Here is an 18206-nt window from a genome sequence, read left to right as displayed (position 1 = left end):
AACTGGGTCCTCAATTCACCTACCTTAAAAAGGATGGAAGGCTGAGTCAACCTTGAGCCTGGTGAGATTCGAATTTACAGTAATTGCAGACAGCTGGTGTTAAATTACAATGCATTTATCCACTGAGCTATCCAGGCTCCCTGTCCATAGAGCTTAATTTAATGAATACAATTCAAAGGTTTGAGCAGACCAATTTCGAGGCAATTTGTCTCCAGGGGGTGTCCCTCCAAATCAGGTCTTGTTTTTGTATGTAAGCCAATTATTTCAACACCATAATGTTCTCATCCAAGGTGATCCATTGATCTGGTGTTGGTTAAGAACTGTGCTTGATTCAAATTGAGAACTGCAGGTAAAATCAAATCTGTGTTGCATTAAAATTGTTTTATTTTTGTTTAGAATCTTGAATCAGATAACCACCACTGAAGGATAGTTCTGACTTGATGTGGGGTGTTTACAATGAGGGCTCCCCCAAAGGTCAATTTCCTACTTTCTGAGCCAACACCCCTCGTGCAATTCAATTTATGTGTGTGTGTGTGTGTCTACAAAGAGACCGAATGGCTTTTCCAAATTTGGCAAACCCAATACAGGAGCCCTGGTTAAAGCCTGTTTCAAATTTTCAAGGCTTCCTCTTTCATGTCCCTCCCAGTTCAAACTCCAAGATCCAGATTCAATTAATTTTGCATAGAATTGTCTTAATTCTTGCTTGTTTATAGATGGAGGCGGAGATGCTACCCCTCCTTTCTATCAGGAGTGATTTTTTTTTTCTTCCTCCTGTGGGGGGGGAGTCTTTCCCTTTAAAGATTGCTGAAAGGCAGAGCTTTCCCCGTCCTGAATTCAAAACTCCTGGAATTAGTTTTTCCTTTTGTTGTGGAAATTAAGGTGGCGTCTCAGTTTCTTAATGGCCCATTGGTAAAGGTGGGGGCTGAACTCTGCCGGAGTTTCTGCCTATTTTCTTTAGGGGAATTTTCTTGTGCTTTTTTAATATTGAGCTTCTCAAATCTTCCAACACTCCCTTCACTGATTAAGTGTATTCAAATGCTTTGTTCACTTAATCTGATCTCTGTCAACGAAAAACACCACTTCTCTTCAGATCACCACTTCTCTCCTACTTCTTAGCACTTCCACATTTCAATCTGCCAACTTCCATAACTTTCCAAAAACAAATCACATACCTTCTCCTTTCCATCAATTCTACTTTCTCTAACTCCTTCTTATTATAACATTCAATTCCTCCTACCACTGCCATCCTGATTTCCAAGCCAGCACAAGTCTGTGTAGACAAACTTAAAGGCAACTTTCTGACTTCCCTTAAAACTTCCTCTCTTCCTTCAACTACCGTATATCCCTCTATAAACAAATGAGCTCCTCAGCACCAATTATCTAATCTCCCCGCAAACTGAAGTGAACAAAAACAAGCATACTCTCGAGGCAGAATCCAACATTTTAGACAAAAATGCCACTGAATCTCTCCCACCACACATCGCAATTTCCAACTCATCTCTGTGACAATTCCCAAAAAGGGCAGTAACTTGTGCTACTAGCAAACAAACAAATAAACAACAAACAAACATACAAACGAACAAACGTGCCATCTGTTAAGGATGCAGAATGCACGCAGACATAAAAACATTTAAGAAAGACAAACAATAGTAAAATGCAAGTCAAATTAAAAAAATCTTTCAAAATAATTTCTTTGAGATAGAATAAAAATAAGAATAAAAATAATTTTATTTCTATACCATCCTTCTCCCGAAGGACTCAAGGCGGTGTACAGCCTATTTTGTTTAAAAAAACAAAACAACACCAATTTAAAATAATTAAAAATATTAAATGGATTCGGCTCAATTTAAAACCCCAGAAATTTAAAACATCCGATTTAAAATTATGTTGCTAGCCCAGCCTGGCGAAACAACAGGATTCTGAGTACAGGTTTAATGAAGCGTTTTTAAACCTCCAAAAATTTCCAGAAAAAAATAAAATCAAAATTGTATTCAGAGCAGAAAAGTTTTCATATGCAAATTAAAGAGACCTAACAGCAACAGCATTAGCCGATCACCCACTTCCCCCTTCTTTCTCTGGCTGCTTTTCTGAGAGAGAAAAAAATGGTTAAACCGTAGCCCCCCCCTCTTTCGTGCCTCTCATCTCCCAGGGAAAAAAGGAGGGGGTGAGAGAAAGGAAAAAAGTTAAAAGGAACTGTTTCTCTCTTACAAAGGAAAAGAGGGGGGGAAGAGGGAAAAAATGTACAGCATGCAAGGAAGCCTCGCTTCTCTCTTCCATTCAGCATTCTTACAACAAAGCAACACAGTATTATTACTATACTAACATTAGTATTTCTCTAATTTCTCACTTTATCAACACACAGGCTTTTCATATTTGTACTGCAATCAGACTTTTTTAAACCAATTTCACATACAAAAAATCCCACTTCATGCAAACCAACCATTACAATAATCTCAAATATCTCTCACAGCCTCAAGCACAAATCATCTCACTTTGCTGGCAGCCACACATATCACAATCAATTAAATTCCATTCAAATTTACACACTATCATTATATATATACATATATATTTAACAGAAATCACACCAAATTGATCAAATCATATCATCTGTTTTCCCATTTAGACAGGCTTCACCTTTTTAACTGCCTGCTAAACCCCGGGAGGGAAGAACAGTAAACTCTGGCTGTTTAAGAATGTCAGTTTATCAGAAAATTTATAACACTGCAATTAGTTCTTCTCTTACCACACATAAGATTACACATAATACTTAGTACTTAATTCCAATACTTAAATACTTAATTCCAGAGACTTCAGCTCGCCAACTGGTCTCCTAGGAGATTGATCAGATCCCACTCTTCCACCCTTTTAATGGGTAGGTTCCTCTAAACAGAGAGACTTTAACTCTCTGATTTATACTTACCTGTTTTCTTTTCCTCTTCCTTCCTTTCTTTCTTCTTCTTATGTATTTTTGTTGAGTCTCTGTTGTCTGATCAACCTTCAAGGATTCTTGACTGGCCTGTCTTCGTCAGCGGGTTTACGGCACCTCCTCACTGAATCTCCATGGACTTCAAAGGAGTCCTAATGGCCGGCCAGTGGATTTTCCTTGGGGAGGCGTCGATTCCCGCTGAGGCAGGCTATCTGGTAGAACAAAGGTTCTCTGCCTTGTAGTCCCATCTGCAGGGTGCCATAAATGTTGTGGATTTAATAAGACAAACACAACTTTTGGGTTGATCAGAGACAGATTTTATATATTGCGCAATAGGTTCAAGGCTCTGTACATGAAGCGTTGAACAAAGACAGGAATTAGGTACAATGGTTTTATACCCTTCTAGACAAAGGATTCTTTTGAAGTCAGCAGTTCATATGGTCCTATACATTTATCAATTTTAATTGACATTACAGAGTTTCTTTGCAAAACAATCATAATTTTTTTTGTAGATTACTGAAGCATCTCTTTTATCTTTTAACGATGGACAACTTTTAACTCATGTGGATCCCCTTGACCTAACCAACCCTTAAGATGTATGTCATTAGAATGTTCCTTTCTTCTGACAACTTAGAGGCCTCCTAGAGGAACCAAAAGGACCTTGGCTGAGTTTGTACTCTTTCCAGCCGGATGCATTGCTTTTTAGAATAGAGTGAATAGAAAGTTATCCAGTGGTCATCCATCAGAGCCCGCTTCATTACATTACCATGGTGATTTCTTTAAGCTCCACTTCAAATAATTTTCAGTTCAGTATATTTTCTGAGCCACAAGTGTCATCTGGTTAACATTTAAGATGGCCTCACTGAAATATAACCTGGATTAAATAAAAATATAAAACAAACCTTGAGAGGATGGAATTGCACTTCATAGAGGTATAGGGACAGTAGAAATATTCTGATATGATCTGTATATCATATCCACATTCATACGTTCAGCTAAAATGTGAAGTATTTATATATAATATAGTACCAGTGGAAACTGCCTCCATATTATTTCTTGAACAATAACTTTCTCAAATGTGGTGTTCAAAAACCTCATGTCTATTTCTGTGACATTTTGCTGCATGCCTTTCAGATGTCTGTTTGCATTCATTATCTGATCTTCATGTTAAAAATCCTCGGTTTATATCTAGTAATCATCTACAGTAATCAGTAGATACTATGGGTTTGCTGATGTCACATAGTATATTCCTCCAGTTTTTGTTTTGTTATTGTTTTGTTGTGGTCCTGTTTCCTGGGACTTCTTCCATATGTTTCAGCTAGTGGTTTTTTGTTTTTGTTTTTTGGTGCTCATCTTTTTACTTTCCAATCCCCGGGTGTGATTTCTTGAGATGTTGATGAGAAAGTTGGCAGGGGCCATGCAGTAGTTACATTTCTGAATTTTATCAGCTAGCATAAATCGGTTGCAGAACCATTTTTAATTGTTTCATTTTGTATTTTTGCATAGATTAAAATCCATACTATTTGGCTCAGGCAGAACTTTTAGAAAACTTTAATCAATTTGAAGCAAGATCCAAGATCTTGTGCATTGATAATTGATTACTGATAATTGTATATTTCAGCAGCAATCCTTATGCTGCTTTTTCTCTAGAAACACCTTTCTGAAGGCTAAACAGCCTGGCTAACTTGATGGCTGACATTGTCTGTGGCAACTATTTTATATTCTTGGCTAAATCAGCCAAAGTATGTAAATTGCTCAAGTGAGCTTCATCAAAGTGTGTGGTTGTCTGGGAGTCATTGGTTGTGAATACCTTGGTCTTGTCAATATTGATAGAGATAAGCAGGAGTTTTTATATCAAGCATGATTTCATAGGCATATCTTTCATTGTCTGCAAAAATAACATTTGATGTGTGATGAAGTCATCTTGTCCAAATATGAAACCATCCCAAACAGCAGACTACCACTTTACTGCATTGATCATAGTGTTGAATCCCAAAAGAGAGCAACCCCGTCTTGTTTTCACTAATATATACAGGGAAGCCTTTGGACATTTTGTCATTAATAGGAACTGTGTCATCCTTTTTACACTGTATAAGTGAAGCAAGGGGCATATAGTTTAGCAGGAACACCTTCTGGACTAGCACCATTCATACCATTGCCAATGGAAACTGTCAAATGCTCCTGCAAAATCAGTAAAATACAAGAATAAGTCTGTATACTGATGTGTTTCGTGAACAACTGACATTGGATTTTGGTCACAGCATCTTCTTTCAGGCAAGAAAATGTTCTGTTATTCTTGGATAGTTGTTTTCAACCTTCTTGAAGCTTTATTGAATTACTTTTGCAAATAACTTGCCCACAATTGACTCCAAGATAATCCTGCGATAATTGTCTCTTTCTTGACAATTAAAACTATCATTACTTGTTTCCAAAAATGTGATATTTACTTAGTCTACCAGACCATTTGAAGGAGTGGAATCAACAACTTTGTCTATCGCTACTATCTTTAGTGCTCTGCATGACTTCAATTACTCCAGCTGTTTCCTTCTTTTTTAATAGATATTACCTTCATGCAAAAAAAAAGTTGTTTATTAACTGTAACGTAAGACAGAAATTACTTGTGCTGCATTTAGTTGAAGTGTTCACTATTAGGCCTCTTTTTTTTTTAGGACAAATTTTAGTTCCAGTGCTAGCAATCATTTACTCATGGAATGTAAAGGTTGAAGAAGTCCTTGGAGATCATGTGCTCCAAACCTCTGCCCAGGGCAGAAACCTTCCACTGTAGTATTACTGACATGTGAGCATTTCTATTTAAGCACTTTCAATGAAGGAGAATCCACCACCGTTTTATTTTTGAACAACTGGTGAAGTTAGGACATTTTCTCTGACCTCCAACTGAAAAAAAAAAATTCCTTATAATTTAACCCATTATTTCTTGTTCTGTGTTCTACAGCACCTGGGGATAAAATTGCTCAAATGATTTGATTTTAATGCCACATTATTTGCAAAGAGTTTTTTTAGTGTATATTTTGTGCTCCCTTGCTGATACTAATGCACATTTTTCCAGCTTCCAGAAAAGATGGGGTCAGAGATCTAGCTGTGAGAAAAATGTGACATGACATTGTTAGAAATAGTATCTCCATATACTATCATGTGACTTTCTGAAATCCTTAAAGCTCATTTATCTTCTGGTTCTTTTTAAGATTGTTCCACCCAGCAATTTGTGGGAGTTTTAAACTAGAATAATCCCACTCAAAAAAAAAAAAATAATAATCCCAGGATTAATTTGTAGAGTGGGCATAGTTTATAGATTTCAGTGGATCTTTCTGTAGAGTTTTTACTTTAACTATCACTACAAGCTCTCTGAGTTAGAATGCATGCTCTCCCTCCGTTAGCCGCAGAATTCCTTTGTATTTTTGAAATATGCCCTAGTCAGCTTCGTGGGAAGAAAGAGGGGAAAGGGGCAAACATTTTCCCCAGTTGCTATTTCCTGCTTAAAAGCCCAGTCTCCCATATATAATTTTCTAAACCTAAAAGCATAAAACAATTTTGTTCTGTATTCTGAGAATAAACCTTTATTTTTAATGTTTTTATTCTGTTCTAAAAGCTATGGGTTATTTTACTTACTTGTGGTACATGTTTATTTGACTGCTTCCGTAATTCAAAACATGTTTAAGAAAACCATATACAAAATGCTAAAGCTCTTGGATAATTAAGTAATTACTGTAGTAGTAGTAGTAATAGTAATAATAATAAATAACAAAATACAAGTAGCTGCAAATAGGAGTCAGAATGATTGTGGCAAAAGAAAGCAAAGACAATACCAATAATAATAGGCACCCTGGGTACAATTCTAAAACATCTGGAGCATCACTTGAACACCATCAGCACTGACAAAGCCACCTTCAGTCAATTGCAAAAGACAGCTTTACTTGGAATAATTTATATCCTGCAATGGTAGCTTTAAACACCATCAAACATTTCTATCCTAGGTTCTTGGGAATGACTTGCTGGGTAGAAAAAAATGCCAGATCCAGTCTAAACATCTGACTGTGCGACAAACCATAATAATAATATTAATATTAATATTAATAATAATAATAATAATAATAATAATAATAATAATAATAATAATAATGTAGATGATGCATATTCATTGTTAAAATCAGAAAGGGATCAGTAAAAGACAATTTCTGTTATTTTAGAATAGAATAACTGGAAAAGTCATCTTCTCTTTTTTGCAGGAACTGTTAAGTCGGACGCTGCTAGAAACTCAGAAATTGGATTTAATGGCAGAAGTTTCAGATCTGAAAATCAAGCTGGTTGGAATGGAGAAGGAACAAAGCGAATATGAAGAGAAGCAGAACAAAGCAGAGGTAAGCCTGATTTGTTTATTTTTTCAGTTCCTGAAGCCATGATCAGAACTCTGCACAGGTTGCTTTCTACATTATTAAAGCTGACTGCTGCCATATTCCTATGCTGGGGCAAGAAAATTTTTGTAAAGACAAAAATTTCCAGCAGAGAGAGAGAGAAAGAGAGAGGATGATAATATTCTCTACATTTTTCTAAGCTGTCTTTCATCTTCCTTCTTCTAAACCAAATTCGAGATCTGGAAGATAGATTTATGTCAAAGTTAACCGAGTGTGTAAATTTTTTTTCTTAACTTTATTTTATGTGGGGGGTTTTATTTTAGCATTTTGTTTTATTTATTTTTCACATTCTTGAACTGCTCTTTTCCCTCAAGAAGGGTTTTTGTAATAGCAGCATTGAACTCTCTCCTTTTCCTCCTGTTGCATTTTTTTTTTCCTTTACCAATAGAGGATGCAAAAATGGTGAAATTCTGCTGAAGAGAAAACATGCAGATTTTCCTTTTTTAACAGAAAAACAAGTGGAAGGGAGAGGCTGCCAAAGTAAATGGCTCCCAAGCTATTTTTGTCTCTTCTGGGGTGGGTGATTAGGAGATTAAATAGATACAGCAAGCCTTGCAAAACAGGAAGTCCAAATTCTTGGGCCCATCTACTCTGATGTGATAGTTAGAGTTATACTAAACCTCCCATCCAGGGGTGGGTTCTACTTACCTTTACTCCCGGTTCGCAATGAGATCGCGCATCCCTTCTGCGCATCGCTGATGATGATATCTGGGGTGGTGGGCGGGGCCTCCCACCGGTTTTACTACCGGTTCTTGCGAACCAGTCCGAACTGGGGGCAACCCACCACTGCTCCCATCTACCGGTAGCTATACGTGTTCTAAAAGTTGTGTATTTTATACTCCTGATATAGTTTTAAAATAAAAATAAATCTTTTCCTAAGATCCAGTCCTTTATGGAAAGCAAATCATTTCATAAGCATTCCTTTACTCCTATTATTCCTGTCATGCTTCAATGCTTCGTCCATTGTATTATCAATTACATACATCAGTATCAAAGGATCAGATCTAGATTAAATTCATACTTGTGTAATCAGTTCTACAGTTCAGTTAGAAAACTTTCCAGTTTGGTTTCTATCTTATATAGTGTGCACCTTCTTCTATCAGTGTTATACTCAGCAACATGCAGATGTATTGCTATCTGAAAAACTCAATTTCAAAGTGGTTAGAGAAGTATAACACGTTTGAGCATAATTTTGTATCTCTTTGCTGAGGCTGTACAGGCAGAATACATCACCTGCGTACATTTATCCCTTGTATTGTTTTGCAAAGGTACTTTGAAAGAGTACTAAGAGAAACAACTGATGCTGTTTCATCCTTAATCTTAAATGTCACTAAGCTAATTATAGATTATAGATCACATGATCTACAAACTGCCGCTTAGTGTGTATGTGTGTATCTCCATCCCATTTTGTTTTGGTATGTATTGGATTTTTATGGTAATACATTGTGAGCTGTCCAGAGCTGGAATCAAGTGGTACCTCAGTTGAATTAAATAAACAAATACTTATGATATGTAGGGGCATCCCATCTTTTTCATACTTATTTACAGTAAGCAACAGTTTCGAACTGGTAAAAATCTTTTTTTTTTTTTTTTGCTTAAGAACTTTAAACATAATTTAAATTCCTTTTTAAAAATATGTTCCTTTAAAAATATTTATTTTCTGTAAGTCATTGTTTTCCTTTTTAAAAGTTGACCTGATGGAATACTAGGGGCTTGGTGAAATAGACTTATAACTACTAAGAGTAGTGGTTCCCAAAATAGTGCCAAGGTATGCATTGAGAAACCATCAAACCATACAAATCAAATAACCTTTATTGTCAATGCACAGTATGTGTACAATGAAATTGAATACAATGGAAGGATTAGAAAGGAGATTATCTAGTTTCTGGCCAGTACTACATCTCAGAGATGACCGCTCAGTGTAAACATATTTAGCGAAAATCCACCATTCCCTAGGGTAATGTGTTCCAGTGTTGAACAGATTTTACAGTTTAAAACTTACTCCTACCAAAATTACTTTTATGTAATTAAAACCTCTTTCTTGTCCTGGAATAACTCTGAAACAGTCTGCCCCTCTTCTACATGATACCCCTTCAGATACTCAGACAGCTATAATGTCTCCCTGAAGTCTTCTGTCCTCCAAGCTGAACATACCCAATGTCTTTTTATAAGTATTCCTATCAAGGTTCCTTACCACCTTGAACTTTCTGTTCTAGACATACTCCAGTTTGCAAATCTATTTCCTAAACTACAGTTCTCAGAACTGTATGCAGAATTCTATGTGTGGTTTGACCAGTGAAGAATAGAGAGGAGAAATCACTTCTTTTAAACCTGACACTTTACTTCAGTTGATGCAGTTTAGGATTGCATTTGCTCGGGGTTTTTTTTTGTTTTGTTATTTTGCAATTGCATAACTTGATTGGCTTCTATTCAGTTCATAATCCACTAAAATACCTAGATCTTTTTCAGATTATTGCTGTCCAGTATGATTCTCCCAACATTTTAAAAGATTTTTTAAAATCTCATCTTTATTATTTTTATAAATAAATCAATGTGGTGAACATATCCAATGTTCGTTCCTCCTTCTATATTCTCCACAACAACTGTTCTGTGAGATAAGTTGAGCTGAGAGAGAGTGACTGGCCCAAAATCACCCAGCTGATTTTCATGCCTAAAGCAAGACTAGAACTCAGAGTTTCCTGATTTCTAGCCTGGTGCCTTTGCAACTAGACCAACCTGGCTCTTACACTTATGCCTATATTTTATCTAACAAAATGTAAGACTTTGCTTTTATCCCTATTGGAATTGATACTTCTTTCTACTTTCTGCTTTTAGCTTGTCAAGATATTATTGAATTTTGGCATTAGCCTCTAAAGTATTTTTCCAGCCACCCCAGAACACCTTGTGTTACGTTCAGATTTGATCATATTCTCTAATCCTTCATACAAGTAATTTATTAATATGTTGAACTAGTACATTACTCATCACCTTCCTACTGGTTGGTGTAGACCCATTGGTATGTATTTGTTGAGTACAACTCTTGTACCAGCTCTGTACTCATCTATAGGTAGTCCTCAGTTAATGATCACTCATTCAATAACCATTCAATGTTGTGACAACACTGAACAAGTGGTACTTATAACTGATCTTCAAAGTTCCAGCCATTGCAGAACCCCATAATCACACAAGTGTGATCCAGGCACTTGGCAGCCAGCTCATACTTATGATGGTTGCAGTATCCCATTGTTATGTGACCGCCATTTGCTGACTTCCCACAAGCAAAGTCAGTGAGGAAACTGTCAAGAAGCTTGCATGTCAGGAAGCTTTCTGGTTTTTTTCTTGAGGAAAAATGAGGCCTCCTATCCACGGGGCCTCCTGTCTTTCATTATTTCAGCTTGTCCAGTGATCTGGCACAATGGGTAAGTTGTAGATCCCCTCCATTGAACGTTGTCATCTTTGTGGGTCTTGGAAGCATGCCTTTTGTGTAGCAGTGTTGTCCTCTGGAATAAAGTCCCCCCCAGCCCAAAATCCATATAACTCCCATCCTTATTTCATTCTGGAAAGCCTTTAAAGAGCTGGCTAATTTGTTGCTCTTTGTATTCTTTTGTATTCTCTTTGTATTATTTTATAGTTGTGAGCCACCCCAAATTGATTGGAGCTGGACAGCACCCAAGTTGAATAAAATAAATAAATATTTCTGCTGCACACATGAAATTGGGTTTATCTCCCTTGATTTATCCCTATTGTTTCAGTCAAGACACACACAGAAAACAGTGCTCTGTGGAGAAATAACAGATTGGCTTAAATCAGAGACATCTCTTTTCTTTCTTTCCCACTCAACTTGAATCTGTTTCCCATTTTAATTCTGAAAAGAAGTGACATAGGTAGTAGAAACCAGATGAAACCAATGTAATAGTGTCCCCCCCCCCCCAGACAGGGGAATAAAGAAAAACAGATTGAAAGAAGAGTAGCAGAATCATGTGGCTGTATAGACTCTGTGAAATGGTTCCTATGGCAACAAAATGTCATGAAAAACAAAGCTGTAATTTTTGTACTTAATTCTGACACAAGAATTGGGTGATGAAGACTGTGGGTCACCCTGACTGAGAGATAGAAGCAGGGAAGAGTTTAGCATATGCTTTCAGCTAAGTAAAAGGAACCTGTCAGAATTCCATCTCTTCGAGTTTGAAAATGAATGCCCGTTGCAGAATATATACAGGTCAGTGGTGGGTTGCTTCCGGTTCGGTCCAGTTCTTGCGAACCAGTAGTAATGGCGGCAGGAAGCTCTGCCCATCCACCCCGACGTCATCACTGACGATCTGCACATGTACGCATGCTCCCGTTGCGAACCAGTAGTAAAAGTAAGTGGAACCCACCCCTGATACAGGTAGTCCTTAACTTAACAACCATCAGTTTAACAATGATTAAAGCCTTACAATGGCATTGAAAAAAGTGAACTGTCCTTGCTTATATGACCCTCACAGCATCCCCATAGTCACATGATCATAATTCGGGTACTTGACAACCGGCATGTATTTACAAGAGTTGCAGTATCCCAAGGTCATTTGGTTGCCATTTGTAACCCTCCCAGCCAGATTCCGACAAGCAAAGCCAATGGGGAAGCTGGATTTGCTTAACAACCATGTGATTCACTTAACAATTGCAGAGGTTTGCTTAACAACCGTGGCAATAAAAGTCATAAAATTGAGCATAATTCCCTAAGCCGGCTTGCTTAGCAAATGAAATTCTGCTCTCAACTGTAGTTGTAAGTCAAAGATTACCTGTATTTCTCTGTCCATCTGCAATGGCAGTTTAATTTTGGCATAGTGAAATGGTTTTCTCTCCAAAATTATACCTTCAGAATGTCTACTCAAAACTTAAGGACTCTCCAATTGAAAATATTTTCAGCTGATACTGTAAGAAAAAGTATTGAGAACATGGATTTTGAGATTTTTGTCATTTTCATTCTTGAACACCTTGCCTAGAATTGATTTTCTTATATGATTTGAAGATGCAGTTTTTATAGGGATACAAAGTTGGTCTATGCATACTGATATATTTATTTAGATTCTGCCTTTGTTATTTTTAACAAATAAATTAAGGTGGTGAACTTATATATAATCACAGAGCCACTCAGAAGCAACAATTTACTTCAGCATAAGTTAGATTTTACTATTCTATGCTGCATTAGTGTTTTACAATTTAAAATTATCTTTTACATGAAAATAGAAGAGCTGACACTCATCAAATATAAAAATGAAATACAATGTTGATAGACAGTTTAACGGTGCCTCTGTGGTGTGTATTTATATGTATCATAATCTTAACGCATAAGCTGAGGATATGGAATGCTAAACCTGATGCAACCTTACCCAAACTTTTTCATCTATCTTGGCTCCATGAACTCTGCAAAGGCTATCTATGATTCTATTTTCATTTGGGAAGCAGCTTTATATTTTGAGATATTATTTTCATCTGTTCTTCTTTTAGAGGATGTTTTCAATGTCTTTGTCACTGAATCTTTGTGATTTAAAAAGAACTTCAGGTGTTTGTAAGATATTCTTTATTATTCTTGAACAAAATCTACTAGGTATTAAAAAGAAAAATATTGGTGGATCCTGATGGATATCAACATAAGAATACTTGCATTTATAATTGATTGTTAAGAACTATCAAGATTCTTTCAGAACAGTAGCAATACCTGATTGTTCTGAGTTGGCTTTGAATAAGCAGAGTCAAAGCTAGTTAAGTATTTGAATGGGAAATCCCAGTCTGTAGGCTAGACTGGAGAACCAAACACTATCTCAGAAGAAGTCAGTAATAACATAACTCTATATTGTTGCCATGAAAACAACAAAGGGAACAATGCTATTTAATAAGATTTCAAGATAGCCAAATTCCTAGGAATATTTAATGAAAGCTTGTGATATATGAGGCCTTTGATACATTTTTAAATATAGGATTAGGACTGTCCGGTGCTTCATTTACTTTTTGGAAGAGCTTCAAAACGTAGCACAAACGTCGTATTTATCTGCAACTCATTAAAGTAGCCACTTCTGTTTTCAGGATCACAAAGCTGCAATGGAATGCTTTTTGCTGTAGTTGTGTGACTCTGAAAAAAAAGAAAGAAAGAAACAGAAATGCTTTAATGAATTACAGATAGGTGTGAAGTTCCCTTTCCAAATTTTTGGAGGCATGTTTTTCTAGATAAATCTAAAGAATTGCCTAGCCTTAATAAGTAGCACCATTTCTTTTTACTGTTCATTTTTTATATTCTTTTAAGAAATGTAAGTTTTGCAGAGAGGGTTCCTTCCTTTTACAATATGGCAGAAAAAGCACTGGTTTGATATGATCATTGCCAGATGTTGAGGAAATCAGTCACAGATACACATTCTTAATGAGCTAGAAGCATTTATCAAGCCAAAAGCCTTTTGAGTCTTCCCAATGCATTATTTTTTTATCTCTTACGATGTTACTTGTCAACTGAGCTTCTTAAGATTAAGAAGGAATAGTTTAGGTAGTTGTTTTAAGCATTAATAGGATCTGTTCTGTGGAATGATCCCTACGCTTTTTCACTATTTGACAAACGAGGACACCTTAATGCCTATTGTTATATCTCATTCCCTCCCCCCCACTCCCCAAAGTATGCTCTTGGCTTCATTTCATGTTGTCTCTAGATTTCATTTTCTGTCTTTCTTATTTAGTCAGTAGTCAACCTGATCAGTGACCTGCAAGAACAGATGTGTAAACTGCAACTGGAGATTAATAATCAAATCCAGGAAAGAAAATCACACAGTAGGAAACCAAGTGTGGAGACAGTTGGTTCTCAAAACAGCACTGAATGGGTGACAGAGTTCCCTTCACAGGAGAATTGCTTTCAGTGTGAAGTATGAAGGTCAAATGTTAGCCTGAATCTATACATTTTCCTTTTTTTTTTTTTTTAGGAATAAACTAAATATTACTAATCAGAGTTTGCTGTGACCACTTGGCATGAATTGATGCTCTTTTTACAGAATGCTGTGTTTCATAACAAAGTAATGTTGTCTTGTCCTGGAATTGAGGCAGTAATAGGCCATGACTCCCAGTTGTAAATCAGTTTTATCTCCTACAACTCTACATTATACTTTGTGAAACTTTGTCAAAGCTGAAGAGATGTGCTTGAAATAACAATGGCTATTTCTGATATAAAATTGTAATGGTGATCCACCTTTGGATGTTTATTAGTAAAACCCATTTTTATAATATGTAAGTAGTTTCAAATTATGGATTATAATTGTACTCATGAGCCACGATGCCACAGTGGTTAGAATGCAGTACTGCAGGCTACTTCTGCTGACTGCCAGCTGACTGCAATTTGGCAGATCGAATCTCACCAGGCTCAAGGTTGACTCAGCCTTCCATCCTTCCGAGGTGGGTAAAATGAGGATCCAGATTGTTGGGGGCAATATGCTGACTCTAAACCACTTAGAAAGGGCTGTAAATGCACTGTGAAGCAATATCTAAGTGCTATTGCTAAGTGCTATTGTCTAATTTGTTAATATATGAACATTTTAACTCACAGTGTATTGTGAGTTGCAGTACAATTTGCAGTGTACTGCAAATTGTAAAGACCTTGACAGGCTTGAACATTGGACCCTATAAAAAAAAATGTAATTCAGTGATTAGAGAAGTAAGTACACATAGGCAAGAAAAACCAAATGCACAGGTATAGAATAGATAATAGCTGGCTCGCCAGCAGTAACTGTGAGAGAGTTCTAGGAGTCCTAGCGAATATGAGCCAGCAGTGTGCTGAAGCTGCCAAAAATGTCAATACAGTCTTATGTTGCATCAATAGAGAGGCAGCATCAAGATCATAGGAAGAGAGAGTACCACTCTATACTGCACTAATGAGACCACACTTGGAATACCTCATCCAATTCTGGTCACCACAATTCAAAAAAGATGTTGAGACCCTAGAAAGAGTGCAGAGAAGAGCAATAAAGGGGTCAGGAAGCTTAACCATATGATGAACGTTTGAGAGAACTAGATATGTCTAGTCAAGAGAAGGATTAGGGGTGATATGATAGCTGTCTTCCAGTACTTGAGGGACTGTTACAGAGAAGAGGGGGTCGACCTATTAGCCAAAGCATCTGAGGGCAGGACAAGAGGTATAGGGCAGAAGATTGTTAAAGAGAGATCCAACCTAGAACTAAGGAGAAATTTCCTGACAGTGAGAACAATTAATCATTGGAACAGCTTGCTCCATCATAGGAAGTTTTCCAGAAGAGATTAGACAACCATTTGTCTGGAATGGTATAAGGCCATGATGGCGAACCTATGGCACGCATGCCACAGGTGGCACGTGGAGCCATATCGGTGGGCACGCTAGTGTTGCCCTAGCTCAGCTCCAGTGCGCAAGCGCACCGGCCAGCTGATTTTCAGGCCTTCTGGTCCCACTGGAAGTTGGGAAACAGGCTGTTTCTGGCCTCTGGAGGGCCTCCGGAGGGCCTCTGGTGGGGTGGGGAAGGCGGTTTTTGTCCTCCCCAGGCTGCTAGAAAGCCTCTGGAGCCTGGGGAGGGCAAAAAATGGGCCTACTGGGCCCACCATGCCATCGTGTGCCAAAAGCATGGGGGAGCGTGGGGGGGGGTCGCATGCACATGTGCGGGAGGGTGAAGCGCATTGAATTATGGATGTGGGGACGTGCGCCCACAACCCCCCACACTTCCCCCACTTTTGGCATGCGACAGCAAAAAGGTTAGCCATCACTGGTATAAGGTCTCCTTTTCAAACAGGGAGTTGGACTACAAGACCTCCAGGGTCCCTTCCAACCTTGTTATTCTATGTTCTATGTTCTAAAATCTAGTTAAGGATTTAGGATTTTAGGTCTTTCTATCCTTCTTTATTAATTTATAATGTTTTTATTTAAAGAAACCAGTCCTCTTATTTATAGAAGTATGTGAGGAATATTGAACCTAATTGCTTAGTTTGGTAAATCTGTTTTAGTAATGCATAATTAACAAGGAAAACAAAAAATCATTTCAGACATAATCTGTTTTTTAATTCAATGTTATAGTAATTAAAGTTTTATTAACCGTATTAAGTAATTTTAAAGGTTTACTTATAATATATTATCACAGAGCATCAAACTCTTATTATGTGATGGATATGAGAACATTACTAACTGTGGGCTTCCATTTAAGGCAATGATCTTCAAAATGTATTTAAATTATAGGCATTTATTTTATATTTTTTGTTTAAGAGAATCAAATGAATGGGACAGAGGAAAGCCTCTATAAAAACTCGGTTACTTTTTTTCTTTGTCTAAAGCTCTTTAAAGTAATTTGCTTATTCTGCAAAAACATCTCAGGGCTATCTGGGTTTTGTAGAATAAACGTTCACTCTGATCAAAACCACTTTACATGTCAGGCTGAAAGCTACTTTAGATAAGCTTGTAGAATTCAACAGGATATGACTGACACTGGTATGCCTAACATAAGCTCATTTTAAGATATATTATTAGCTCAGGTTTACTGAAGTTGCAGTGTTATTTTCTGAAACTTGGAAAATCACATTTTGGACATATTTGTTTTGCTCCTATTATTTCTTTAAAGGAATGCCTCCACCTCTGTCTGTTTCATTGCTTTACATTAAATATAACATAGTAAGTGGTTAACATAAATTGAAAAACAAAACAAAGCTAAAAGAAATTGACCCAAAATATTATATATGTGATTTTCCCCATCGGATTAGATCAAATAGGGTCATCTTTACCAAGTCCCATCTATCTGAGAATGACAATACCTAAGAAATACATTTTTTATTGCTGTTTCAGTGTGTGGGAATATTCTATCTACATAGATTCAGTCTATACATTCCCTCCTGGTTCAGGAGATACTTAAGACTTAGCTTTTCCATCTCACTCTAGAAGAACACATGTTATGTTGACCACACTTGTCTTTTTGTAAAGCTAAAAATGGAATTTGAAGTGACTTTATACAGATAGTCCTCAACTTGCGATTAGTTGCGTAGTGACTGTTCAAAGTTATGATGGACCTCCCAGAAGGTGCTTATGATTCATTTACAAAGTTTCAGCAGTGGGCCCCACCACCACCATATGAGCACATTTCAGACACTTGGCAGTTGGCCCCCATTTATGGCCATTTGCAGCGTCCCACTGTCATGGGATGGTGACTAATGATAATTTTTGCCAAAAATCAGCTTTTACTTTGCTTTTTGGCAAAAATGCTCCGTAGCCGAACAACAATTTTGCTTAACAACTGCAAAAAAACCCCATATATCATAAAATCTGGTTTGGTGCTTTAACGACGCTCGTGATTTATTAATGGAATGGGCAAACTCCATTACTGTCATACAGTATGTTGAGGATTACCTGTAGCATACCAAACATCCATATTAATGAAAGGAGATTAGGAATAGAAATTTCTGGCTTATAAATAAAACTCTGCCACATAAAATAGAGTGTTTGATTCTGCTTCATCTACCGCAATGTTTCTTAATTTTTTTTCCTCTCAGGGCCCCCTCTCACTTTTAAAAATTATGGAGGACCCCAAAAGAGCTTTTGCTTTATGGGTTATAATTATCAATATTTACTTATTAAAAATTAAAATTGATGCATTTGCTTCTCATGATTGTTTGATGGAATCTTAATATATTATTTTTCAACATAGACTGCTAAAATAATTTTGATTTTTTTGACCCTTGAAAGGTTCTTGGGGGCCCCTCAGAAGTCCTAGATCCACACTTTAAGAAACTCACACTTTAAGAAACACTGCCCTACTACAATCTTTAATGTTATCAGTCAAGTCATTTTACCATAACATACTGTAAATTTACCTATGGAATGTATT

The 18206-nt window shown here is 36.9% G+C and overlaps 1 protein-coding gene across 1 annotated transcript in view; it reads left to right on the top strand.

Moving 5' to 3' along the window:
• Window positions 1-18206, top strand: part of PPFIBP2 (PPFIA binding protein 2) — a 125606-nt gene that overhangs the window by 73545 nt on the left and 33855 nt on the right. Inside the window, exon 6 of the mRNA XM_070934362.1 lies at window positions 7174-7305. Coding sequence (XP_070790463.1) covers window positions 7174-7305 — 132 coding nt within the window. The remainder of the gene's footprint in view (window positions 1-7173; window positions 7306-18206) is intronic.

The sequence above is a fragment of the Pituophis catenifer genome, unplaced genomic scaffold (assembly GCF_029215685.1).
Source record: "Pituophis catenifer annectens isolate HBS135680 unplaced genomic scaffold, rPitCat1.0.hap2 SCAF_1, whole genome shotgun sequence".
In the NCBI taxonomy this organism is placed as follows: Eukaryota; Metazoa; Chordata; class Lepidosauria; order Squamata; family Colubridae; genus Pituophis; species Pituophis catenifer.
This window is presented reverse-complemented; position numbering and strand designations above follow the sequence as displayed.